This window comes from Eurytemora carolleeae, unplaced genomic scaffold (assembly GCF_000591075.1).
Source record: "Eurytemora carolleeae unplaced genomic scaffold, Eaff_2.0 scaffold1042, whole genome shotgun sequence".
NCBI classification, from domain to species: domain Eukaryota; kingdom Metazoa; phylum Arthropoda; class Copepoda; order Calanoida; family Temoridae; genus Eurytemora; species Eurytemora carolleeae.
The window spans coordinates 86,973-113,701 of NW_019397037.1; the positions used below are offsets into that span (position 1 = coordinate 86,973).

Below are 26,729 nucleotides of genomic sequence, written 5' to 3' on the forward strand. Positions count from 1 at the left end.
CTTGATTAAAACCCCATCCTTAATAACAAACTAGATTAAAACCCCATCCTAAATAACAAACTTGATTAAAACCCCATCCTTAATAACAAACTAGATTAAAACCACATCCTAAATAACAAACTTGATTAAAACCCCATCCTTAATAACAAACTAGATTAAAACCTACAATTGCAAATAATCAATTTTAAAATAAAATAAATGGATATCTCATTAATTCTTACTCATATGATGCTTTAAAATCTGACATGCCGCTATGTAAATGAAGGGCTCATTAAATTATGTCTCAGTCCCGTTAACACTACCCGTAAAATCTTCATATCAGAATATCCACAAAGGATACATCAAACTGATTTGTGAATTTTCAGGCCAATATTTAATTTACTTTTTCCTCATTCTGATGTTATTTATTTTCCCTGAATAGTTAATTAAAGGAAATATCTAAGTTAAAATATGGAAGATATTCTAGCTAGAAATTCTGATTATTTCTGGAAATGCCACTCAAATCAAAAGAGGGTCAGTTTAAATTACGATCACAGACCTCTAAGATTCCCCCCCCCCCCACAAATCATAAAAACCCTTTCACCTCTTCGAATTCTTCCTGGACTGCCTCACCAAGCTCCTCTCCCTCCTCCTCGTCTCCGTCCTCTGTATCAGACACAAATATTTCATCCTTGATAGGCTGATACTTGTAAGCCATTTTTTCTTTAAAAAATATAACAATCTGAAGGATGAACATATAATATATTTTTAAATCTACAAATTTTGTTTTCTGAAAATATTTCAAAATAACTCTAAAAAGTATCATGTAAAAACGTCACAAAAAATTTGTTTAATTAAAAAGTAAAAAATGTCAAGATATGTCGACAAGAAAAGTTTACGGAGAATTGAAAGATTTGGGTTCCTTATAATAGCTCAAAAATAGTTCACACATTTTCTAGCTAAATATTCTGCTGAAACTTTTTTATGGAGGTTTTAATAAACAATGGATTAGTTGACATTTCCAATTTATGTTTAAGTAAGAAAAAAATGTCTGTTTTAAAACTGGGCCAAAATGTTTCCTCATGACTATTTGTAAAATTTTTTTCATGTAATATTGTTTAAAAAATTGTTGCCGATAAATTCAGATCTCATGATTCATCACAACTCTGCTTGTGGCGCCGCGTCCATCATCTTGGTGAGCCTAATCTTTTCCTTCTCCTGCTGTTTGTAGCTTTCCATCTCCTTGGCGAACCTTATCTTATCCTTCTCCTGTTGGAGCATGTAGGGTGCCTTCATTTCCTCGCTCATCTCCTTCCACTGCCGAGACAACACCTGTTCCAAGGTATATGTTAAGCTTTGGCAGATTTATTCCCTAATTTCGAAGATTCCCCCCCCCCTCAAAAATTGGTGGATTTTATACTTTATACTTGGCTGATTTCTATAAATTTGAAGTCTGACCCAATTTGGTTCTGAGAGGGATTAGTTAAACCATTATTGAGCAGAACACTTTTCAACTTTTAAACGTTGTTTGTAGAAGTTCATCCAAAATAACTTTATAGATATCTATCCGTACCAACCTCAAGCTACAATTTATGTTTCAATATTTACAAATAATATCATTTAACTCCAAAAATTCACAAGTTTTTATTTTAAGTTTTTGTTTACGTTTTGGATATCTTATTGGTTCATATTTTTTCTTTATAAGTAAGTATGCTATGCACGCAGGGACGGAAGGGGGTGAAATATCAAAAAAATGGTGGGGGGAGGGGGCTAAAGTGTTTTCTACAATTTTTTAACATATAACCCTGCCTTAGCGACTTCAGTCACTGAAAAATCTGGATTAGCCGCCATGCATCTCTCTCTCTTTTTGTTCATAAAGAGAAAGAATGCTGTCATGCCTTGCTTTGGTTTATTAGGATCCCGTTTCTCTTTCTTTCCTTTCTTTGGAGTTGGTTTCTTTTCTGATTCCTTCTTTTTATCCAGATCTTCACACTGAATAAACCTCTTTATCATCAGCGCTTATTTTCTTCCACTTTTTGAGACCAACCTCAGAGCACATGGCCCAGAGGACATCTTCGGGTGCCTTCGGCCAGCCTTTGATCAATTCGCGATGAATTATTTCGAGGAACCAACGTTGAGCAGACCAAGGGTGGGGGGAATTCATCTCCATTCTACAGAACTCTGAAAATTAAAATCTGTTACTTTACTTGGCGTAAGTGTGTAAATATCTAATAAATTAAACAAATTCATGAAAATGACGGTGATATTTCAAGCACGAAGGTGGGAGGGGTGTCCATGTTATGAATTTTTGAAGATCCCCCCCCCCCACCTTCTCACATTGCTTGGTTTTTTTTTATTATTATTTCCTTACTGCACTCTGAAAAATAAAAACTATTGTTTTTTCTAAATTATTTCAGGGTTAGATTAAGGTTAACTACAATTTCTGGGCCGAGTCCTGCGGTGGGGGGGTCCGAAAATCGTATACTAGGAAATTACCAAATAATTCTGATAAATATCATATCATACCTTCGTCAGAAATTTGTTTATTTACGAAGTAGAAAAGTGTCGAGACAAGAAAAGTTGCCGGACAATTGAAAGATTTTGAACGCAAAGGTCGTCCATCCATTTTTTATGTCGTCAATTTTTAATATCGCCATTATAAGATTATTACAAAAATGTCACAAAATAATAAATATAAAAGAACAAAACTTGAAGGATATTTAAACTGTTCACTTAACCAAATCATATGATATGGCAATGATTATTCACGTTCGGCTTGAAATCCGATTTTAGAAAAATAAGAATGACGACTGGGTACACCGACGACCATAGACGCCATCTTGCCAAATATTAGCTGGGGTAGGGGAGTCGGGGTTTCATCTCTGTCAAGTACGCATGCGCAGGCAGCTTTCCAACCGGCGGATCGGTACGGGGTTTTCTGGATTGGCGCGTTTTCTCCGTCCCTTCACGCATGCGCATGATTACATTGAAAACTTTCTGCATTAAGTTAATAGACTTAACAGAATTTAGAAAGCAGCCGAATCGAATTTATAAAATATTAAATAAACCAAAGAAAAGTAGTTTTTAATAAATTACATTACACCCAGACGCGTATTTAGGGGGAGGGCTTATGAAGCCTGCAGCTCCCCCCTGGGAGGGAGGGAGTCCAGAGTTCCTCAAATAGTAATTTCACCGCCACCCAAATCTGTTTTGCAGCAAGCGCGCTCCTCAATTGGTGATCTCCACTACCTCAAATAGTTATCAGCCCAAAAAAGCATAAAATTAAGTCGTTTATTTCTTAGAAATAAGACCATATTGACCTCTTTTAATGGCCCTATGGTGTACAATATTGTTAAAGCTTTCTTTATTGCTCCTTAGTTTCGAAAATAAATCAATAAATATGCCACACTAAGTGCTAGAAATATATTACGTTTTTTAGTTTCAAGTTTCGCTTTAAGAATGTTTGCGGCATTTTCCTCTGAATGTTGTTTTNGTTTATATTCATCATTTTAAAATCAGCAATTAAAATCCTAAAAATTGTTCTTGTATTCCGCGCTTAAACAAACCAAATTCTGTAGGAAAATATGATTTTTGTTGAACATGAGGGGGGGGGGGCTTTTTATCAAAAGACATGTTTTTATTCTTTTTATCACTTCATACCCAAAAATTCAACATAAAAACCCTACTCTATTTTGCTGCTGCGCGCAAACAAACATATTCATTTCTGGCTGAAGAATTATTTTTGAAAGAAAAGATTTTTAAATTGGAACGAACTTTTTTGTTACAAACTCTAATCCCTATTTCTTTGAACTCTTTGAAACCAGATGGTGTAAACCTTTGATATTTCAAACTTAGGATTTTTGATCAACAGAATACATAATTTAAAAATATCAAAGATCTACATTGAGTTGCCCAGATATGGGGATTATAATTTTGAGTTTGTACCAAAACCCATTTCCTTTGCACCTCTGATATGAGATATATAATCAACAATGTTCTAATGTCTAAACCATGCAAAGCCTAAGTATGACAGATTTAGGGAATTAGGCTTCAGAGGCCGACTGCCTTATAGAAAAAAACATTTATGGTTCCATGGAACTTTAAAACTAATAATATTTTTACCAAATCGTCGTTTATCAATGAACGACAATATTCTAGACAAATCTACCAAATTTATCCTTCAGAAAGTTAGATATTCAGATAATTGAATTTAAATCGCTTTACGTTTCATCCTCTGCATTTTTTTTTGCATGATATTTACAGAAATTATATTTATATTAAAATTATTTTTTTTGAGTTCTCCAAATTTTTTAATAGATTGATAAAGTACCACAATATGACAGGTGCAATGTCTTCAAAACAATAAATGACATCTATATGCAGTTACAGAATTTCAAGTTTACATCTTGTTAGCTTTCCTTTTCTTTCACAACCAAGCCTAACCTATAGTTTTAAAAATCTAACACAGGGTGTCCCACGAAACATGACAGTGGCAAGACGAAATGAAGATTTTTCGAGGTGGCTCGGACGAGAAATTGTTGTGGCTGGCCTTCCTCCCCTTGCTGGACAACTAATTTTAGAATTAAAATTCTAGAGTTAATAATCACAAATTATCCCTAGTAGTGACATTCCCAAAAAGGCCGACAACATTTTGTAAATCCCAGGACTAGGTGAATGGTTATTGAGCTCAAGAATCGTACATGTGAAATTAGGTTAACTACTAGATGTCAAAATTATAAATTTAAAGAAGACTTTTAAGTTGTTTTGCTATTGTCACGTTTCGTAGAACACTCTGTATATTGCATATTGTACACAAATAGATCCAGACTGCCATGAAAAATTGCATCAATGTTTAAGACTGGACAGACTTTTCAGTGTTGCAACGCCATGGCCTTTCATTTTACCTGACTTACTTATACTTTTTCGTAGCACAGGACTTTGTTTTTTGACCTTGGTTATACATTTTTCGTTTTTGTTTGGAAGCTTGCAACCTTTGGATTACTGTGTACAGTGAGACCCTCAGAACTGTAGAATAGGAAGACGACTACTTTTGATTTTAATAACACTGAAGTACAGCAATTGTGCATTAATTTCATACAATTCATTTGAAATTAATTTTTAAGGTACATTAATCGCAGGCCCATCTAGGATTTTATTAAGGAGGGGGGGGGGGGGCACAAACGTAAAAATAGCATTGATGGACAAGTATAAGGGGGCACCGGGGGCGAATTTTTTTTACCTTTAAAACTTTATGAGGGCAAAATTAATGAAAGTAGACTGAGAAACTAGAGTTGAACTTATCACGCATAATTTATTAAGATAGATATATCGACTGTTTTCGTTTCCTTAATTGCTATTGAATGATTGAGAAAATTTTTGCATCAAAACAAAATAACTGGAGGTATAAGATGTTGAGATTTGAGTTTAACTATAAATAAATGAAATAGTGAACATTTTTAAATCACAAATAGCCAATACTTATTCTTAATACAGGGAAAGTAAATGTCGTAACTTCCTGTAAAGATCAAAAAAGTTCTGGCATGGAAATTTTCAATTTTATTCAAAACTAGAATTCGAAAAACCTTCCCTGCCATCTTTAGAATGAGTTCAAACAGCTTTTTCTACACCTGGCCATTATTAGTTTATAATTTAAATTTGTCTACAAGTTACTTTTTAGTTTTTTTAATTCACAATTTTTTATAATTCGCAAACTTTTTTGTTATACAAAGAGAAAATGTTTCCAATTGAAATAGAAGATGTGTGCGAAGCGCCCTCAAAGCCTGGTATCTAATCATTTATCATTAACAATAAATAAGAAATCTAATAAATTACATTTATTAAACATAAATCAAAAATAACAAAACAAAAACCATTCCTATCTCTATTTAAAAAGATTAAAAAGTTTTTTTTAAGTAGCATAAAGCTGCACAGTGCACAATTTTTATAATATTTTTGAATGAATACTATAGCTAAAAGTATATATCCAACAGCAAGAAAAATATTATGTCTCATCAGTTGAAGAGAAACAATAATTACAATTATTACGTACATTCAGTTGATATAAAAAACTACGGGTTATGTCTAGCTCGTCTAGCAGCCTTTCCGTTTTCATACAGGGTGTCCCAATACACATGAGAATTAAATGACGACTTTTATATCATCTTTGTTCCAAGCGGATTATTTCGTTAAATCATTTTCTAGTGTCACAGTTAAACATTTAACACCTAAAACTAGTAGTTTCGAGATTTCCAAAATGTACATAAAGATGTATAGAGATAGAAACGATAAATACATTTATACAGTTTGTTCAATTTTTATAAACAAAAATAAGTGTGATGTTTTGCAGCTTTTTTGTTATTAAAACTTTTACGTCACTTCCGTTTTTTGAAGATCAAATTTCATTTTAAACACATTTAAATATTTTCCCTATAAATAAAGCTAAAGCCCGGATATAGAAATCTTTTTTAAAAGCTTAGAAAGGAAGACAAAAATTGTTTTTGTTTTTTAAATAAAACTATATTTTATATTTATCACATATCCCATAAATGGATGTTCATAGAAGCATCCGTAACATTATGGTGAATTATTTTTTTCTAATCAATATATTTTATCTATGTCACAGAATTGGAACGTATCTTTAAAATCATTGGTAAACCATTGGAATTCTGCATAAATGGGAGGATCATACGAGAAAACAAATATTGAGCAAAAATGTGATTATTTTAATACTTCATCTTCCCCAATTAAGAAGTATAGCGTCAAATGTTAGTCCACTTCATCCTGCCCTGGGCTATCCAGACCGGGACGAAGAAAACATTCACCCTTATGTTGCTTCCAATCAGCTTTTTGACACGCTGTGCTGCAGTAGCGTCTAACCCTACACCTGGTGCATAACCTGAAGTTAAACTTCCAGTCCAGTTCAAGGCAAGCAAGCCGTCCACACTTGATCACATACTTGTCCTCAGCAGCAGTTTCTTCCTTGGAGGTAGCGTCATCAAGCGGAAGAGCTTTCTTATAAATCTCATTAGCTGTTTTCTCATCAAGGATTTCCTTTAAAGCAGCATACACGGACCCGTAGTAGTGTATAATAGGCCAGTAAATATTGGGGTCTCTAGCAACATGCATAGGATGGAGATCCATAGGCCGGAGGGCCATCACACGGATTGCAATGATTACTTCTTGCTTACAGAGGTTCATAAAAAAATCGTGTTGGGTTTTTAAGTCTTCCGGATGATAGATTACACTGTAGAAGGCATTTGTGTATGTTTCGTCTCGGCTGATCTGGAACAAATTCTTATACACACACATAATCCTTACTGAGGCACTTGGGTCACAATATATGCATTTCTCTTTCTTCGGAGGTATGGTTTCGTAATGTTTACACACATACCATGGCTGATCTTGATGTAACCTATGGTAGTATTGCTGGTCGAGAGCGGCAGCCTTCACATCCATCCTTCTTTCAGTATCTATCTTAGATAAAGTATCAGGTATACTGTCAGGCTTTTGAATAAATATGCTATTTTCAACCGATCTACAGAATCTGTAAAACATATGTTCGTTGGCCACACAACAAAGGGTAACCTCTTTTTTCTTTAAAAAGGAATATGCCTCCTTAAACAAATGGATGCTGAAACATTCTTCTACTAATGAAGACTGGTTATTGAGGTCAATGAGGTTGAGTCGGAACATTATAAATCCAACAACTGAAGGAACCCTGAAAACAAAAGGGTTTCCATTTTGGTGTTGCTTCTTGTAAATCAGAATTAGTTCTGTGCTGATGAAATCGTTCTCAAACATAGAATGATAGACCACCTGCGGGATCTTATAAAGACTATAATACGCAAAGAGGTTGTCTTTTGAAGCTCTGGTCTGATCCTTATGTTCAGCTTGAATCCTTCCAATTCCAGCCATGGCTTCGACAGAATTATGCTTCAGGGCCATGTTGTAATATTTAATGGCCTTCCTGTTACTGAAGGGATTACCCTTTACAAAAGGAGGACGGAGTGCAATTGCGCATTTGTCCCATTCACAAATAAACCTGAACTCATATGTTAAACCAATGACCAGAGCGGCTTTCCAGTCTCCAGACTCGGCCAAATTTTTCAGCTCCTTTCTGGTTATATTTGGTCTAGCATTTAGGAAGTTCTTGATCATCTTTAAAGTAACAGCATTGCCATGAGAAGACCTGATACAAGCAAAAAACCTGGCTAACGTATTGCAGGGGTTTTGTTGATCTACTTTGCATTGCTCTGACAGATCCCTGCACTGAGGACTGCAGTACCAGTGGGTTTTACAGTTGCAGATCAGAGCATTCTTGCTGAATTCAATGTCAAAGCGACAGTTGAAGCATCTGGTGTTGTTGTTTGTTAAATCCAAGACATACTTGTTGCTCTTGCTTGATTCAGATAAAAACATTTTACCAAGGGCTTTAGATAAACTAGAGGAATCGGAACCTTCTGCCATCATTAGAAATCTGTACCGACAGCTACATCAACCTAGGAAAAATTAATTCAAAAATCAACTTAACCCTATCCCTGCTGGTGTACTTGAAAACCAGGATATGCTGGGTGAATAGGGTTAAATGTATTTATATTTGTAATTTGTAAAAAGAAATTACAAAAATTTGTTTCTGAGTAAATACTACTACTAAAAGTAAATAGCTACTGCTATGGTTGGCAGCTCCCAGTGATCATGGCTCACAGCTGGCTCATCAAACATTAAAAATTCCAAAACTTCAGTCATCAATTTTTTTCCTGCCACTTTTTTAATTTTCTAAAATAATCATCCAAGGTTTTACATGTCTCATACTTCGTACAGAATATGATAATCTTGTGAGGAACGCGGCCTTTGTTAAAGAATACATCAAGATTATTTCACCTCGTTTAAGAATTTTCATTATTACATTTTTATCCTCATAATATTAATATTATATCATATTTGTGAGGTTCCATGAAAATATACCCAAAAAATAAGATGTAAAAAACTTCTGGTGTAATACGACTATATCAAGTTGGAACAATTGACATTATTAAGGGTAGCAAATAATTTTTTATATATCATGATGCTCTTGTTTTGACTATCACGGTTTATATTTTCATTTTCTAATGTTACAATGCTAAAATGTTAAAAACCCTTAATATATGTAAAAGTTGATTCTTCATTTGAATATAATGCATGTGGTGTGATTGTTTTCTTGGTTTGGTTTGGTTACCAATTACTACTGCGTTTGCTTGATTTTTCAAGTGGATGCTACAGTTTAATCTGGCATGTTGATTGTTGAACGTATACCCTGAGTTTTTAGAAGGGAAGAAGTTACGAGTATAGTAGTACGTTTCCTTAATCTACTGATCAAAATAGTGAAATTATTTACAATAAAATTGTCTTCTGGATATTAGATCCTAAATCATCCAAAAAGAGGAGAGAAAATCGGGTTATCTACCAAGAACCAATTCAAGAAATGAAATGATTAAGATCTGTGTCTTCTATTTATGAATGAAGATTTGCTGGTTGGTTTTTTTGCTACTGAGTGCTAAGATCCTACTAAAAGTTTGACATTGGTATTCCAACCACTCAAACCAACCAACCCTGGTTAGGCGGGTCCAAACTGCATAGTAAATTGTGATTGCTTATTTGTAATATCTCAAGCTTTGTAGTTTAATAAAAATATGAATGAATGAATAACTAGTTTTTTGAACTAACGTCTTAATTCTGTCTAATTTGTCCAAATATTACAACTGAATTTGGAACTTTGGAAACGCTCTTTTTGTTCAGTATGAAGTTATAAGTGAAAAAACAGTTCAGTGAAATTATGAAAAACCTGACAACTTTTCCATTTTTGTAAAGTTCCAGCGCTGAGTGTATAAATATGCAGAGATTTGTAAATCTTTCAAAACTTAGTTTGCAATGAAGAAAAACTAAAAAATTGTTAGTATAAAGTAGGCACTCGGGCAGTATGCTTTGGGACTAAAGCAGATCGATGAAAATGTTCAATACATTTTTTTTTTTTGAAAACTCCGAAAATGTTAACGTCCTCCGAATCATTCATTCTTAATGAGATATGTTAATTTAATGCAGGGGGTTGGATTCCCTCCCTCTTCCACTCTGCTGTCAGAACTGAAACGGTTAAGATTTAAATGGAAATTCCTGAATCAAGGTATTTTAATACTTCTAAAACGAAAAAAGGTAAGTGAGCATGAAAAGGTACGTTTGTATGTTTTAATAAAGTAAAAGGTAAGTTTTTGCGACGCGCCAATTTTTTTTTGGCTTCCCCCCTTTACAGCTTTAGGAGGGTAATGGCCCCCTTGCCAACCCTGTTTACGCCCTTGCTAGTATAATAATTTCCATTCTTTAATGCTCGGAGCTCTGAACGTGTAATAATTTCCATTAAAATGAAAATTCTACATCTATAGTGTAAGAAAAAGCATTCTTAAACGCTAGGAATCCACAATATTGAGATTTATTCTTTCAAATCGTGTAGTAATGGGAATTCTTGCACGATAGGTTTACTACTAAAGAACCGAACAGATATAATATGACAACTAATCTGAGAAAAACCAAAAATAAAAATAGTTTGAAGTCAAATGTAAAATGAGTCAGTGCTATTACCATGAAACACTCGGAAACAATAATTATTTAACAAATTTATGATTTCTCCAGAATTGTAAAAAGTACATCATGACTGGTTGAAACAGATCCACATATAAAAATTGGATTAATTATATTTGGTTAATGCATTTTAAAAGGTGCACTGGACCCTTTATGCACGGCACTGAATTCCTTTGCAAGGTAAATTTATCTTTTTTAAACCTTTAATATATGAAATAGTAATTCTGCCTCAACCATGTCAATCATAAGTTTATAAGACTTATTGAAGTCTTAACAAATTTAAATTAAATAATTAGATAAAAAGTTTTATATTAAAAGGGAACCCACCTTTTATTTTCAAAATGGAAGCTTCACATTTCCATTTCTTGAAAAAGATTCTGAAAAATGAAAACAAATTAGCAGCAAACAAACAAAAGCATTCAGCACCTTCAGGTTTGACAAACTATAAGGTTCCTGAACTATATTGAGTTTGGTTTGAAAGTCGAAAGTAAAGAATGAGAGTTTAGTAAAAAAACAGGAATGTTTAAAATTAAATAAAACAAGAATACTTATGGTTAGTTACTTCAAGATTTAAAGACTTGGAGAACAAAGTCTGAGTACTGAGTCTAAAACTAAAGAATGCGCGAATTTTAAGTTCGAGGTTAAAAGTTCTGTAAAATAATGAGTAGCTACTTAAATATTAAACTTTCTCAATTTTAAATTTGAATTTCCCGGGAAAATCTGAACCAATCAGAGAAAAGGATTTACGGAGAATATTACATAACCATCCCTAATCAGCTGATTACGTAACCGAAAACAAAACATATTTCGAGTTACAACCGTATTTTGGTTTTACATGCAAAAATTTTATGTTACATAATTATATAATTTTTCTATGCTTAACAATATTCACAAATTTTAATTTAATGACTTTTTAATACTTTTAGATAGTTAATGGCACTAACCAAAGTAAACATTTTAAAGGCACTACAGATATTATTTCAAGTAACCCTCCATCCAAATTCACAATGGTACCCTGTACACCGTTATCTAAGAAACAATGTAAAAATTACATGAAATCTGAGTAATAAAAAACCGAAGCATGCATGAATTTCAGAATTAACAAATTTTTTGTTTAAAAATCAGATTTCTTTATACACAAAGGGACAAATTGTAAAAGGCAAAATACCATAAATTGATTCAGGTGGATTTATAAAAAGTAAATATAAAATGCTAGGCATTAATTGTAAGTTTTTATAACAATAAAAGTTGATTAGTTTATCAAGGTTTTCCAAGTTTTCCTTAAGATATATTCCGAAAATCTTATTACAGACTTCAAGTTATCTTTTGATGATATTTATCTAAGATTCAATTTTAGGAGAATATTTTTGTCAAGTTCTTAAAAATGGTTCTATGAATGTAGATCAATGCAGTTTTAATCCACTTCTTGTTGCAAACCAGGACAGAGAAAATCCTTATTCTTATGGAATTCCAAACACATTTTGGCAATCTTTGCTGCAGTAGCGTCTCAGCTTACATCTGGTGCACTTCTTAAAATTAAAGTTTAAGCTCCTGTTACTGAATTGAATTCCCTTTACAAAGGGAGGACGAGCGATATTGCGCATTTGTCCCATTCACAGACAAACCTCAGCTCATAGGTTAAACCAAGATAAGAGCGGCTTTCCAATCCCCGGACTCAGCCAACTTCTTAATCTCCTTTATGTTTTTTTCCGGCTTGGGGTTAAGATAATCTTGAATCATGTTTGGGGTATCACCATCACCAAAGGCAGCATTGAGCAGTAAATAAAAGCAGGTTAAAGTATTTCTTGATTCAAGTATCGTCACCATATCTATCTCTGCAGTGTGGGCTTCAGTACCGGTGGAATTTACAAGGACAGGTAAGCCCATCTTTGCTGAAATGAATACAATAACAGCATCTCCAGCACCTTGTGTAGATGTTTGATACGTTCAAGACATATTTGTTGATTTCGTTCGGATCAGATATAGACACAGCCCAAGGCACCAGTTAATTGTCATTGAACCCCTCTGCCATCTTCAGAACACAGTCTCAACAACCTAGGACAATTTAGACTCAACTACATCATCTATATTTAAATTTAGCTTATCTGTGTCTAATTGTTTGTAATAGATAAACGTCAAATAGCTGAACTGATTGGGCCCGAATTTTGTGTGTGACTTCACATGACCCCAGGGAAGGTTTATGGACCATCAAAATTATTTGTTTATGCATTATACTATCCAAAGACCGTACTGTCACAGAATTTCTACTGGAGGGTTTGGTTAGGCTTAGGATTTACAACCCTGGTTGATCAAGAACTTCAGCTCCTTGATGCTTCTGCAGACCCACATCCTTTGTACCAGCGACAAAAACCCCAGCCATCACAAATAAACCAATTTTTCCAGGATAATTCACATTTAAAAATTTAAATCTCGGTCAAATTATACCTAAACTGGCCATCCTAGAGTTTCTCGATAAAAAATTAACGAAAAAAATTAACAATTTTATCCTGTTGAATATTGGCTTTCCTTGTTAAAGTTGTTTTTTTCGTAAAAATTCAAACTAGTAAAAATTATAAATAATTTTAAATGACTATAAAATATTAGAAACCTCATAAAAAGTAGAATATTACGAAAAACTGTAATCTTTTGTAAAACTTTGAGAGGGCGGACCGGCCTCCTTTAACAACAGAAAAAGCTAAAATTATCTACAGAACTTTTAGAGAAACAAGTTTTACTTTATTAAAAAATAAGTTATTAGGGTACAATGGTAAATCGGACATGTAACACTTTAGATGGAGGGTAACTTAAATTACGTCGACAGTACCTTTAATAATCCTCAAAAAAAACATGGGCGATCTTAAATTCCCATCTTAAGGGTTTTCAGTTGATACCAAGAACAACAATTCAGACATTTTGACCCAAATAAAACCTCGCCGTGTTCGGAATGCTTAATTAGGGAAAATAAATAAGATTTTGGATAATAATAATAATAATAATTATCACTGTAAACCTCTAATCATGATCAGGGTTGAGCTTAAAAACGTGTAAATTCCTCTACATTAACTCAGTTATTAGCTGAGTGGGTAAAAAGTATCAGAAAGGGGAAATAAATCCAAAGTAAAAGTCCAATTTTGAATTTCAAGGAGAGCAAATTATTAAAAACCCCGAAGGAGATCTTAACTTCTAGGCGTTTAAAATGTTATACTTTTTAATTACCTTATTTGTAATTTAAAAATGGATTCTTTTTCTTTTCTCCATTCTTGATTAAAATTCTGAAAAAAGAAAACAGGATTTCAAGCAACCAGCTTTCAATTAAATTATTAACTTAATAACAAGAACATATGATTGCTCAGCGATGACAAGTTATGTGTTCACAATTATTGTGTGAACATTTTATATAAGAGTAAAAAAGAAAAGAATGGAACAGGAAGGAAGGATGTAGGACTATGATTTAAGATTTAAGGATCAGGAATAACAGGGATTGTAGATTGGAACAGCAAGATGGAAGGAAACATGACTATGATCTGAGTTCTGATGATTCTTGAACAGGAATAACAGGACCAAGAGGGGATTGAAGGGTGAAGAGAACAGGAGAGATAAAGGAAACAGGATTATGATCTGAGTTCAGATGATTCTTGAACAGGAATAACAGGACCATGGTTGGACTGAAGATAGTAACAGCAAGATTAAATAAAATAGGACTATGATCTGAGTTCTGATGATTCTTGAACAGGAATAACAGGACCAAGAGGGGATTGAAGGGTGAAGAGAACTGCCAGATTGGATAAAGCAGGATTTTCCTTCTCCAGAAACCGGATCCAGGACAGCAAACTCTCCCTTAAAAAAGTAGTTATATAAAATGCCGAAAATAATATCTAAAAAAAATATATAAAAATGGAATAATAAAAGTTAATCAAAACAATTTATGTTGTTATGATAGTTAAGAAAATGATGCGTTGAGCATCTTTATTGAAAAAAAATTCCATTTAAGGTCTTTGGGCTCGCTCCATACAAGTAAGCTTTCTTTTACATTATGCAAAATGTTGAGAATTAGACAAAACAAATGACAAACAATCGTTCGTGAAAAGAATAGCTCAGACGCAATTTCAAGTGACGCTTAATACCCGATTCACTACGGTACCCTTTAAGTCTATATCTCAGCAACAAGATGTTTTCCATCTGTAAATAACGTTGTTTGTCTCTTTGGCATAAAACTTGCAAGTTCCTTATATTAAGAAAATAGGAAAGTTTTAGATAACGGATATTTTCATCATTTTTACGCAGACTTTGGGTTAAAAGATATAACGATGCAAACTTTTAAACCCTATTCCGGCTGAGGGGGGGGGGGGGGTGGGGCCCCCTTGCCTTTTTTTTTGGAGATGACTCAAAAAGTATTGGTCTATGGCTGTTCAAATTTTTTGACTTTTCTAACTAACACATGCCCCTCAGGCTCAAAGCGGGCTTTCTTTTTATAGCTCTTAAGGAAGCCTTGAACAAAAAGGAACATTTTTTGCGAAGAACTTTTGCATAGATTTTTGCACAGATGCCTTTACAGAGAATTTGCATATTTTCAGTTATCCTTGAATACAAATTTAGTTTTTGAAAATTTTGCAAATATTTTTGCATATTTGAATTTGTCGTTGTAATGGCTTTTTAAAAATCTATAATTATAAAATTTCGCGCACATTTTTTGCCTAATGACTTGATATTGCAATGAATATTTGAAATTTTGAAACTTTTCAATTTTTATGCAGATTATTTAAGTAGAGCCCAAGGGCTTTCCAAAAATGTATCAACTGTAATAGGGTTAAGCAATTATTTTTGAAGCAAGTTAAAAATGCTCTGATTTGAAAAAAAACCTTACCTCGATGAAGACCCTGTTGCTGCAACTGCTAAAATTGTTCCATCCTCCTAAACAAACAAAATGTTTAAAATTTAATTAATCTAAAAAATATTATATTGAATGTAGTTTATTTTATTCTGTTATCTGTATAGATGTCTCTGCTGGTTAGAACGTAAAAAATCCGCAAACCTACCTGTTCATGAACAAATAGTTCTATTTATTCTGAATAGATGTCTCTGCTGGTTAGAATTTAAAAAATCCGCGAACCTACCTGTTTATGAACAAATAGTTATATTTATTCTATATAGATGTCTCTGCTGGTTAGAACGTAACACATCCGCAAACCTACCTGTTCATGAACAAATATTAAGGTTAAAAGATACAAGATTAATTAAAGTTTGAGGCTAGTGAGCAGTTCTTGTACCATTTAATGTAATTTTATACAGTGGAAAAAAATCTGAAATTAAATAACAGGGTTGGATAAATCAATTCAAATTAGACTCTTTGGTTGCCTTCATCCCACTCCCCAAACCTGAAGTGACTGTTTTAAATCAGGTTAAAGGGAGGTATTACAGCTTATAATGTTTTTTAAAGTTCCAATTTGATATATGAAACTTTACATACAGTGCTTAGGATCCGGATCCGTTGGATCCGCAAGATTTTGGTTTCCTGGATCCTGATCCGCAAAAATATGCGGATCCACGGATCCAAGGGGTAAAATATTAACCAAAAACTGCAAAGAAAACCCTTTTTTACTTCTAAAACCCAAATCTGAACTTTTAAAAAACGGAAGATTATGAAAGTTTCCTCATTTCTGAATGGGTTTAGGATAAAAATAAGCGAAAAAAATCCAATTTGAAAATTATTTTTTGTTATAAAAATTCAGTAAATCTTAAAGAAATAACCTGGATCCGGATCCTTTTTTTTCAAGTGCGGATCCAGGATCCGGATCCGGATCAAAACTAAATGGATCCTAAGCACTGCATTACAATTAATAAAATTGAATTTCTAGGGAAAAATTTTTAATCTCTATAAGCTATCTAAAATAAAATTTAAACAAAAATAATGTTCTGAAGTTTCTTTGTATACAAAATTAACTTGGCCTCCATATCAGATCCGTATCCTCCAGTATAGGAGGATACGGTCTACTACTCTACTGACCTCACAGCCTCTATATCATCAGTATCCTCTAGTATAGGAGGAAGAGCAGGACAAGGAGGACCTCGAAGGATAAAATAATTCACCTGAATACAATAAAAAATTAAAATAGAAGATGCGCCCTAAAATCCAAGTTTGTAAGATTTGCTTTAAAATCTAAAATACCTAAAAAACTATCTAACAAGACTATAAAATACCTAAAAACTATCTTAACAAGACTTTAAAATACCTTAAAACTATCTAACCAAACTGTAAACTACCTAAAAACTATATAACCAGACTCTAAGATACATAAAACTATATAACTAGACTCAATATCTAAAAGCTATCTGACAAGACTCTAAAAAACCTGAGAACCATCTAACCAGACTGTAAAATACCTAAAAACTATATAACCAGACTCCAAGATACCTAAAAACTATCTAACAAGACTCTAAAATATCAATAAACTATCAAACAAGACTCTAAAATACCTGAAAGCTATCTAAAAAGACTATAAAATACCTATAAACTATCTAACAAGACGCTAAAATACCTAAAAACTATCTAACAAGACTATATATATATAACACATAAAACTATCTAACAAGACTATAAAATACCTAAAAACTATCTATCAAGAATCTATAATACCTAAAAACTATCTAACAAGACTCTAAAATATCAATAAACTATCAAACAAGACCCTAAATTACCTCTAAACTATCTAACAAGACTCTTAAATACCTAAAAACTATATAACCAGACTCTAAGATACCTAAAAACTATCAAACACGACACTAAAATACCTGAAAATTATCTAACCAGACTCTAAATGCCCCCTCTACATAAACTGGGGTTTTCTCTGGTAGACCAGCCAATAGATCTTTCTGGTCAGCACTTTGTCCTAAATAACGAACTATCAATCAATTAATCAATCAATCAATCAATTAATAAACCATCAATAAACCAATCAATAAACCATGTTCTATCTGTTTACAATCCCTTCACCTTAAACAAACCATGTTTTATCTCTTTACAATCCCTTCACCTTATACTAACCATGTTTTATCTGTTTACAATCCCTTCACCTTAAACAAACCATGTTTTATCTGTTTACAATCCCTTCACCTCTAACAAACCATGTTTTATCTGTTTATAATCCCTTGAACTTCCTGATACAATCCATGTTTTATCTGTTTAAAATCCCTTGAACTACCTGATACAATCCATGTTTTATCTGTTTATAATCCCTTGAACTACCTGATACAATCCATGTTTTATCTGTTTATAATCCCTTGAACTACCTGATACAATCCATGTTTTATCTGTTTATAATCCCTTGAACTACCTGATACAATCCATGTTTTATCTGTTTATAATCCCTTGAACTACCTGATACAATCCATGTTTTATCTGTTTATAATCCCTTGAACTACCTGATACAATCCATGTTTTATCTGTTTATAATCCCTTGAACTACCTGATACAATCCATGTTTTATCTGTTTATAATCCCTTGAACTACCTGATACAATCCATGTTTTATCTGTTTATAATCCCTTGAACTACCTGATACAATCCATGTTTTATCTGTTTATAATCCCTTGAACTACCTGATACAATCCATGTTTTATCTGTTTATAATCCCTTGAACTACCTGATACAATCCATGTTTTATCTGTTTATAATCCCTTGAACTACCTGATACAATCCATGTNTATACCTTAGGAAGCCAGTACATCATTCTGCAGTACTTCTTGAAGGGACCACTGGTGGATAATTAAAACATTTTTAAGTATTACAGGTGGTTCGGGAAGGGGAGGGGGGTGATTCAATTGTATAATTTAAAATAATTCCCTTCTTTAGATAAAATATGCCAAACATTGCGGATCCACTGCTCCGTATCCAAGTGGGAAAATATCAAGAAAAACATCCAGAAAAAGTAAAAACTAATTTAACATCAACACCTTCCTAGCAGTGCTCAGGATCCAAATAATTTTGATGCGGATCTGGATCCTGGATCCGCACTGGAAAAAACTGGATCCGGATCATGATTCTTTCTTTAAGATTTACTGATTTTTTTAACATAACAAAATTGTAAATTTTTTTTTTTTTTCCGCTTATTTTTATGATAAAACTTGATGAACCATTCAGAGATCAGGAAATTTTTATAATCTCTCTTTTTTCAACTGTTCGGATTTAGGGTTTTCGAGTAAAGCAGTTTTTTAAACACTTTTTGCGGATTCGGATCCAGGAAGCCAAAATCTTGCGGATCTTAAGCACTGCTTCCTAATCATAGAATGGTGAATATTGAGTTCCAACGAAAAAAAATGAAGAAAAATTTGGAAATTTGTGTCTGAAAAATTTGGAAATTTGTGTCTGAAAAATTTGGAAATTTGTGTCTGAAAAAATTAGCAAATCTTGAAAAATCCGAATCCCATGCTAAGACTCTTCTTTTGAGAACAATACCGCCACGCCATCTAAAAATTTATCAATCTCTTAAAACCCTTTATTTAAAATGGTTAAAAAATTACCCTCAGATTTGAAGGCTAAAATGTTCTGTCTAATTCTTAAATAAAATGTTTTCAGTTTTCCTGATTTTTCCAAAAATATTAAGAATAATTTCCCCAGTTTCTTCATCCGGGATAACCTTGTTCTTCTCCATTGTACCTAAACAGTATCATTATTATCATTGTAAAATTATCATAAAATGGATAAATTATAAAAGAAAAAAATAAGTATGTAAGCATAATATAAGGCCTTGGGGGCATGTTTAGGGTTAGACCCCCATAACGCCCCTGATCATTGTCATCATTGTTATCATTGTTATCATTGTTATCATTGTTATCATTAATATCATTAATATCATAGTTAATTATTGTTATCATTATTATGATTATTATCATTATCATTATTATCATTAAAGGGACAGTAAAGGAAAAATGAAAGGGGATATAGGCTGAAAGCTTATCACTTAGCTCTTGATCGCAACCCATGAAAGTTATATCTGATGTTCCTGTCTCGAGAAATTGATATAAAACTGTGTTATAATTATACGAAAATTCATATATGTAAAATTTTGAAAATCAGAAACTTAAATCACGTGACCAGAACTATCACCAATGGCAGAACAGTATACTGGTCACGTGTCTCCGCCTGTATCACGTGACCACTTTACTGCACTGCCATTGGTGGAATTTCTGGTCTAGTAATACGGACGTAAAAATAATATTATGAATGAAATGTATTGAAAATAGAAACAACAAATATAAAAGTAAACCTAAATTACAATTAGCTTTCTCTGGGATATCATCTTTTTTAGATTGGTTGCTGTTTTTCTGAGCATGGTCTGTTTAAACCTACTATTTCTATACGAAATTGTATATATATGCATTTTCGTACAACTTTGAAACAGCTTTATATCAATTCTCGAGTCAGGAACTTCAGATAGGCGTCTCAAGGGTCTCGATGAAAAGCTAAAGTGATTAGCTTTCAGCCTATACCCCCTTTCATTTTTCCTTTACTGTCCCTTTAATAGCATTAATATCATTGCTGTCATAGTTATCATTGTTATCATTTTTGTCATTGTTATCATTGTTTTCATTGCTATGACTTATTTTCATTGTTTTTATTGTTATCATATTCATCATATTATCACTGTTATCATTATTATTGTTATGCAGTGAAAAATGTAATTAAAACTTTGACTTACATAAAATCATAGTGGCGCAGTCTTGCTGCTTTGGATAATGAAAGAAATCAGCCTAAAAATAGAAATTTAATAAAATCTCGTAGACAATAAATTGTTAAGTTCAGGGGTATGATCCTCCCCCACCCCTCCCCAAATAAGGATTATTTTATTCAACGCCAGGAATTTAGGAATTTTTGAGCAGAAAGTAAATATTGGGGAAAATATGATTTTTAGATGTAAGGTAAAAAAAAGGGGGGGGGGAAACTTGCCAGTTCATGTTATGTCCCATTCCCCCCCCCCCCCAAGAATAATTCTTCAAAATAAATAATTCTTGTTCAAATTAAGCTTTAACTAACAAAATCCTACTTTAAATACAAACATAATTTTAGGAAATTAAGTTGATCAACTGTTTAGGAACAAATCCAATTCAGGTCTTAATCTCTGAGGAAAAATACGTCAATCTATTAAATACAAATGCTCCATATTGTGTAAAAAATATGCCATTATATCAGAGACCATCAAATTGCTCCTGAAAAGTAACTTTGGTCCCTTCTTTGAATCCAGTAAATGCTTAAAACACCAAAGGTTTAGAAGTTTTAATGTGACCTGTAATCTATTTTCAGGGATAAATCTTCCCTTCGGGAAAACATTTAAAAGTTTTTTGTAGCTCTCCAGATCTTTATGAACTCCAAACTTTTCCATATTCCTAATTATGTAGGTGTAGGTAGGTGTAGGTAGGTGCAGGTAAGTGCAGGTAGGTGCAGGTAGGTGAAAGTAGGTGAAGGTAGGTGTAGGTAGGTAGGTAGATAGGAAGGTAGGTTGGTAGGTAGGTAGGTAGGTAGGTGAAAGTAGGTGAAGGTAGGTGTAGGTAGGTAGGTAGATAGGAAGGTAGGTTGGTAGGTAGGTAGGTAGGTAAGCAGGTAGGCAGGTATGGCAGGTAGGAAGGCAGGTAGGCAGGCAGGTAGGCAGGTAGGCAGGCAGGCAGGCAGGTAGGTAGGTAGGTAGGTAGGTAGGTAGGTAGGTAGGTAGGTAGGTAGGTAGGTAGGTAGGTAGGTAGGTAGGTAGGTAGGTAGGTAGGTAGGTAGGTAGGTAGGTAGGTAGGTAGGTAGGTAGGTAGGTAGGTAGCTACAAGAATTTACCTAAGTGCGCCGTAAATAAATTCTACCATGCCGCGTTTTCTGCTATCTTTATGCGTAAATATATCAATGGCGCCTTCGAAGGATTTCTTATTCTTCTCATTGTCATCATTGACGGTGAAATATTTCTGTGTAATAAGTTGATTATTTTGTTCCTGCTCAGTCTGCTCATCTTCCTAAATAAAAAAGACTGTAGAAGCTATCGTTGTCTTTCAACTTGACAAATGCTTAATTCTGACATTCCGTATTTCTGAAGCACAAATGCGCAAGTCACTTAACAGAGGAACAACATATGAAAAATAGGTGAAAAAGGAGGATTCCACCGAATAGATCAAAAATGAAATCAGATGAATTCAAATCAAATGCAATCCAAATCAAATTAAATGCAATCCAAATCAAATCAAATGCAATCCAATTCAAATCAAATGCAATCCAAATCAAATCAAATTCAATCCAATTCAAATCAAATGCAATCCAGATCAAATCAAATCAAATCAAATCAAACCAAATCAAATGCAATCCAAATCAAATCAAATGCAATCCAATTCAAATCAAATGCAATCCAAATCAAATCAAATGCAATCCAAATCGAATCAAATGCAATCCAAATCAAATCAAATCGAATCCAAAATCCGAAATTTAAATGAAATGAAAACAAGGGTTACATTGTATTGAAAATGTATTGAAAACTCGATCTACCTCATAAAAAGGATCTTTCAACAACTGCCTTGTGAGAAGAATCTGTCTGTTTAAGAGTATTCTCGGAGTAAGGTTTCGTCTGCTCCGGACTGTCTCAAGAGTAAGACTGCAGATACCCGGAGTAAGATTTCGTTTACTCCGGGTTCTCTGTGGACAGGAGATACAGCAGCTGTACCGTGAACTAGAGCTGAATATTTAAACTATCAAGGGACCTGTAGACGTAATTTCAAGTTAACCTCCATTGTTTAAGTGACATGCCTGATTCACAACGGTACCCTTAAAAGCTTTGTTTGATCAAGTATGCATTTATAGATAATGATATCCATGTTTTGAAAATGATTATCTTCATTTGTGGTTTTTCTTCAAAATGACTTGTGCTTTTCTTGTTTTAGAAACGATGGCGAATATAACAGAATTAAACACTTAAGCTATCTGTTGTGAACCAGGCATGCGATTGCCTGGTTTTAAAAGAGGTGTCATTTAAAATTACAATGAAAGTCCATTTAAGAAGGTCGGTAACAAATTAAATATAAGTAAGATTAAAAAAGTATTTTACAACATAAACAAATGTTAACATGAAGAACTGTGAATGACAAAGAAAGGCCTAAGTTTTGGCCTGCAAACGAATCATATTAAATCAAGCATGAATTTTGGATTCAACCTAGAATTTAAAATTTACCTTGTACTAAAAAAGCGAGGGAAGATTCTAAGCATTTTTTAAGTATCTCTGCAAATATCAAGATAAATAAGCTGAATGAATCTACTACAAAGAAAAATCAATTACAAAGGATGACTTTGCTTCTAGCATAAATGTTTCCCCATGAAAATGTTTTTATTTCATTTGATTTCTAACACTCTCTTGTGAAAATCCGCAAACTATTCTGGATATTAGAAAGCCCCTCTTGAACCAAGAATACAGAAGCTACATGATTGAACAGCTTGGGAAGGCGTTGACCATTGATGCTTTTATAGACGCAATTTGGAGCTCTTCGGAACTTAAAGCTGCTTCTTTTTCTTTGGTGTCCATATAAAGCTAAACAAAAAAAATTAAATTAATTTTAAAGACAATTCTTAGTTCAAATTATAGTAGAACTTACTTGTAAATAGGAACTGTCGTTTTTTTCCTTAAACCAATCTGGGAGAGGGGCATTCCAATCTTCGGGTGGGGTTGTACGCTTTTCCCAAACATCATTAGAGTAGTGACCTTCAGTTCAGAAATAAAATATACTAGCTAAAGTGCCCAGCGTTGCCCGTGAAATAAAAAAGTTGAAAAAAAGTTTTGGAAAAAAATTTTCATCTTGAAATAAAATCTAATTTTTAAGGCTATGTTACCCTCTGAATGTATGTACCTATAGGTTCCCAAAAAAAATGTCCGCCAATTTGTTTCAGGGCAGAGAACAGTCTCTTTATACTGGGAACACAAGATGTTCCTTAGCATCTGTATCTTTTTAGCATATGTGCGCCCCCTCCCTTTTCCCCCTCACTCTTACACATCCTTACACCTTAATTTGTGAAGACTGAATTTGCTTAGTTGCAATGGGGAAAAGGGAGACTTCTCCCCCCCTCTCTAGTTATTAAAGGGGGTGGGGGGAGGGGTGCACGGTGGAGGTCTGAGTTAAGATTTGAGCAAGAAATAAACCTGAGACCCTGAGAATATTTTTAAAATCTGTTAAACAATTCAAAATAGGATATTTTTAAGGAAAAATAACGCTGTTTTGCACATTTTGAAAAATAAAATTGTGCTTGGATCCGGATCCGTGGATCCGTATTTTTTTGCGGATCCGGATCCAGAGAGCCAAAATAATGCGCATCCAGCGGATCCGGATCCTAAGCACTGGGCATAACAGTATCATTGCACATATCATGCTAACTCTGTGATCCACGTACTCCTCAGGGAGGCAGAGGGTTGCCGGGAGGGGTGGTTTCCTGGTAACATTCGTGTTATTGGGTTGTCATAATAGATAGATAGATATCAAACACAATAATTGTGCAATGTGCATATAACCATTTCACTTTAATTTTCAAGCTACAAGTAAAGCTATATTTGAATTATAAATGACTTCCAGTTTCCTTATCAAGTTTTTGAGTCACACTGTTTACTGATTTTCAAAATAAAAAAAAACTGTTTTTTAAATATGCAACAATTTTCATTGAATCCCGCTAATCTAAAATTGTTTGGGCAGGTCCATGTTAAACCCAGCTCTTTACAAAGGAATGGCATTTACGCCCTCGAGTTCATCAATGAATCCTTCTGGGGTTTGAATTTTTCTGAGAATAAATGATACACGCGTTTTACGTTTTGAGTCTTGAATATTGATTTTTAGGGACATTCTACATTCATTAACTCACGAGTCACAATAGAAAATAATAAAAGTTTTACAGGAAAACTACTTAATCATTTCCAAAACTCATTTTGTCCAGTCTTTTCTAATTTATGTTCACAGATTCTTAGTTTGGATTTTAAAAGAAAAATATTTATATCTAATAAATCCCCAGCTGTAGGAGATAATAAAAATAAAAATATCATTTTTCTAGGGTCTGTTGTTGTAATTTCAATTAACAATTAACAATTAACAATTAACAGTTAACAACTCTATGATCAATAATGGGGAATATACCGTGTTCATTCTAGCTTGAGAAGTACTTAGTTCTGACAATTTCGTCACTTATTTCTGGAGCAGAAATGCGCAAATCACTTTAATTATAGATAGAAAACAATGTAAAATTATCAATTTTTTAACAGAAACTTAAGGATATCTTGCATTTTGATACGATAGCTTAAAAGGGTACGATTTTGAACCAGACATAGATGCTCAATAAAAATCAATTAAAATTTCGTAAAATTTAAGAATTGTATATAACCTAATTGTGCGCGCTTACCTTACCGTGTACATAAAATTGTTGGAAGCGTCCTCTGACAGAACTACAGGACTTCATTTCATCCTTGTACACGTCACACTCCCTGTACAGTAAATTATGATTTTATTAAAGGGAGTGTTCGCTGAAAATGAATTCCCGTTTTTCCCCCCCATAAGCTTTAAAAATCTTACCCGTTGGATTCATTCATTATTTGCTATAAAATATTTCAGACCAGTCCCATTTCTTGCCATAATTCTTTTTCACTCAGATTTCAATATTTGGATTTTGAAAATTATCCTAACCAGTCAAATTTGGAGCATTAAAAAAAGATGGAAAGTCTAATGAGCTTTCCAAAATGTGGTCTACTATCCTAGTATCTTTAAAATTGACGGAGATATTAAACATTGTAAAGTTTTGTAGATTTTAATTAAATGGAATCTGAACAAATTATCTAGTATCTCAATCAATTTTAAAGGTGAAAAATCGTAGACCACAATTTGGAAATCCCAGAGACTATAGAAATTTTCGTTGTTAAATGTTTTACTATGATACTTCAATATCATATTTACGAAATAATCCCATTAAAAACAAAGACGATATGAAGTAGTCATTTAATTCCTATGTTTATTGGGACACGCTAGGTACAAAATGTGCTTATGAATAGAACCCACTACAGTCCAGGTTACAATGAAAGTTTTGGAAAATTTAGTTTTCGAACGGCAAATAACCGAGTTATTGGTTGAAAACGAACAAAAAATAACCGTTCCTCAAGAAAAATCTAAGAAAACTTTCGATAATTTTTCTGCGTAACCCAATTTTGGAAATCAAAACCAAACACTTTTTATTTCATGGAAAAAGTTACGTTAATCAACAGTTTGAACTTTTAAAAAACATTGAAAATATATGGAAACATTTGACAGCACATATATCATCCTTTTCTGTTGGCACGGATACCTCAGAATCCAACTATCAGGAATGGTTTGAAGAAGATCCACGTGGTTTTTATTTACAGTTACGGGGATTTCTTTCTCAGCCATTTTTATTTCTGTTTCGGGGATTTCTTTCTCGGCCATTATTGTTTTTATTTATCTGAAAAGAAATTTTATTGCGACGATTTAAATCGTATTTATTAAAATTAAATGATGTTTTTTTAGAGTGTTTTGTAGGAGGGGGGGTTATACTTCACACATCACAGCTATCTTGAGAATTCACAGGACAAACAGAACATTTTTTAAATTCTCGACCAAAGTCAAGATTACATTTTTAAGTATCAGACTTAAGTTTAAGTTAAGGGGTATAAACTTAAGTTAACAATTAAGTTAAATTTAATCCCAGTTCCACTGTTTTACTGATTGGAAGAAAGACGGTAAGGAAGACATATACATTATACACAAATGTAACTTTCCTATTTTATTGACGACACAACTGTTGTGACCTGAATTTTCTTGAGTTAAAGCACTGACAAAATTGAAAATAAAATCACAGACAACATTGTTAACAGTGCTTATTAAACTGTATACATTTAAAGGTTGCATCTGATCTAGTTATTTTAAATGGAATTTTGTTTTACTCCAGCGAATTATTTTGGATATTACTTTAATTTGTAAACTGCTATAGGATAGGGAAGATGTAAACTACTATAAGATAGGGAAGATATAAACTACTATAGGATAGGGAAGATGTAAACAACTAATAAAGGATAGGGAAGATATAAACTACTATAGGATAGGGAAGATGTAAACTACTATAGGATAGGGAAGATATAAACTACTATA

The 26,729-nt window shown here is 33.3% G+C and overlaps 4 protein-coding genes and 1 long non-coding RNA gene across 6 annotated transcripts; all 5 read right to left on the reverse strand.

Moving 5' to 3' along the window:
• Window positions 1-1,077: 1,077 nt before the first annotated feature.
• On the reverse strand, window positions 1,078-2,815 carry LOC111711324 (non-histone chromosomal protein 6). The gene is made up of 3 exons (XM_023485657.1): window positions 2,506-2,815; window positions 1,789-2,160; window positions 1,078-1,311 (listed from the first exon to the last, which is right to left on the reverse strand). The coding sequence occupies exons 2-3, from the start codon at window positions 1,990-1,992 to the stop codon at window positions 1,138-1,140; spliced, it is 378 nt and encodes a 125-aa protein (XP_023341425.1). The 5' UTR covers window positions 1,993-2,160; window positions 2,506-2,815; the 3' UTR covers window positions 1,078-1,137.
• A 3,031-nt stretch (window positions 2,816-5,846) lies between these two features.
• On the reverse strand, window positions 5,847-13,839 carry LOC111711317 (uncharacterized). Its single transcript, XM_023485650.1, has 3 exons — window positions 13,804-13,839; window positions 10,915-10,964; window positions 5,847-8,477 (listed from the first exon to the last, which is right to left on the reverse strand). Exon 3 carries the CDS (start codon window positions 8,446-8,448, stop codon window positions 6,745-6,747), a length of 1,704 nt encoding a protein of 567 aa, XP_023341418.1. The 5' UTR covers window positions 8,449-8,477; window positions 10,915-10,964; window positions 13,804-13,839; the 3' UTR covers window positions 5,847-6,744.
• An 18-nt stretch (window positions 13,840-13,857) lies between these two features.
• On the reverse strand, window positions 13,858-22,864 carry LOC111711320 (evolutionarily conserved signaling intermediate in Toll pathway, mitochondrial). Its single transcript, XM_023485652.1, has 12 exons — window positions 22,775-22,864; window positions 22,096-22,282; window positions 21,400-21,572; window positions 20,867-20,966; window positions 20,282-20,333; window positions 19,164-19,239; window positions 18,271-18,338; window positions 17,377-17,474; window positions 16,592-16,674; window positions 15,780-15,795; window positions 15,452-15,498; window positions 13,858-14,424 (listed from the first exon to the last, which is right to left on the reverse strand). The coding sequence occupies exons 1-12, from the start codon at window positions 22,807-22,809 to the stop codon at window positions 14,289-14,291; spliced, it is 1,071 nt and encodes a 356-aa protein (XP_023341420.1). The 5' UTR covers window positions 22,810-22,864; the 3' UTR covers window positions 13,858-14,288.
• Window positions 16,572-18,288, reverse strand: LOC111711318 (uncharacterized). 2 transcript variants are annotated; one of them, XR_002767220.1, is made up of 3 exons: window positions 18,271-18,288; window positions 17,377-17,474; window positions 16,572-16,674 (listed from the first exon to the last, which is right to left on the reverse strand). It is a non-coding gene; the product is annotated as an uncharacterized LOC111711318 (long non-coding RNA). The 2 variants fall into 2 exon arrangements; XR_002767221.1 differs by lacking the exon at window positions 18,271-18,288 and adding an exon at window positions 17,831-17,842.
• On the reverse strand, window positions 22,822-26,494 carry LOC111711321 (uncharacterized). The gene is made up of 4 exons (XM_023485653.1): window positions 25,909-26,494; window positions 24,970-25,057; window positions 23,193-23,306; window positions 22,822-23,128 (listed from the first exon to the last, which is right to left on the reverse strand). The coding sequence occupies exons 1-4, from the start codon at window positions 26,025-26,027 to the stop codon at window positions 23,018-23,020; spliced, it is 432 nt and encodes a 143-aa protein (XP_023341421.1). The 5' UTR covers window positions 26,028-26,494; the 3' UTR covers window positions 22,822-23,017.
• Window positions 26,495-26,729: the final 235 nt, after the last annotated feature.

Coding starts and splice junctions, on each gene's coding strand:
- LOC111711324 (XM_023485657.1), bottom strand. CDS start 1,992: ATGATAAAGAGGTTTATTCAGTGTGAAGATCTGGATAAAAAGAAGGAA. Junction 1,312..1,788: donor CAGTGACTGAAGTCGCTAAG/GCAGGGTTATAT, acceptor ACCTTGGAACAG/GTGTTGTCTCGGCAGTGGAA.
- LOC111711317 (XM_023485650.1), bottom strand. CDS start 8,448: ATGATGGCAGAAGGTTCCGATTCCTCTAGTTTATCTAAAGCCCTTGGT.
- LOC111711321 (XM_023485653.1), bottom strand. CDS start 26,027: ATGGCCGAGAAAGAAATCCCCGAAACAGAAATAAAAATGGCTGAGAAA. Junction 25,058..25,908: donor CCTGATAGTTGGATTCTGAG/GTATCCGTGCCA, acceptor TTTACTGTACAG/GGAGTGTGACGTGTACAAGG. Junction 23,129..23,192: donor ACGACAGTTCCTATTTACAA/GTAAGTTCTACT, acceptor TTTTTTGTTTAG/CTTTATATGGACACCAAAGA.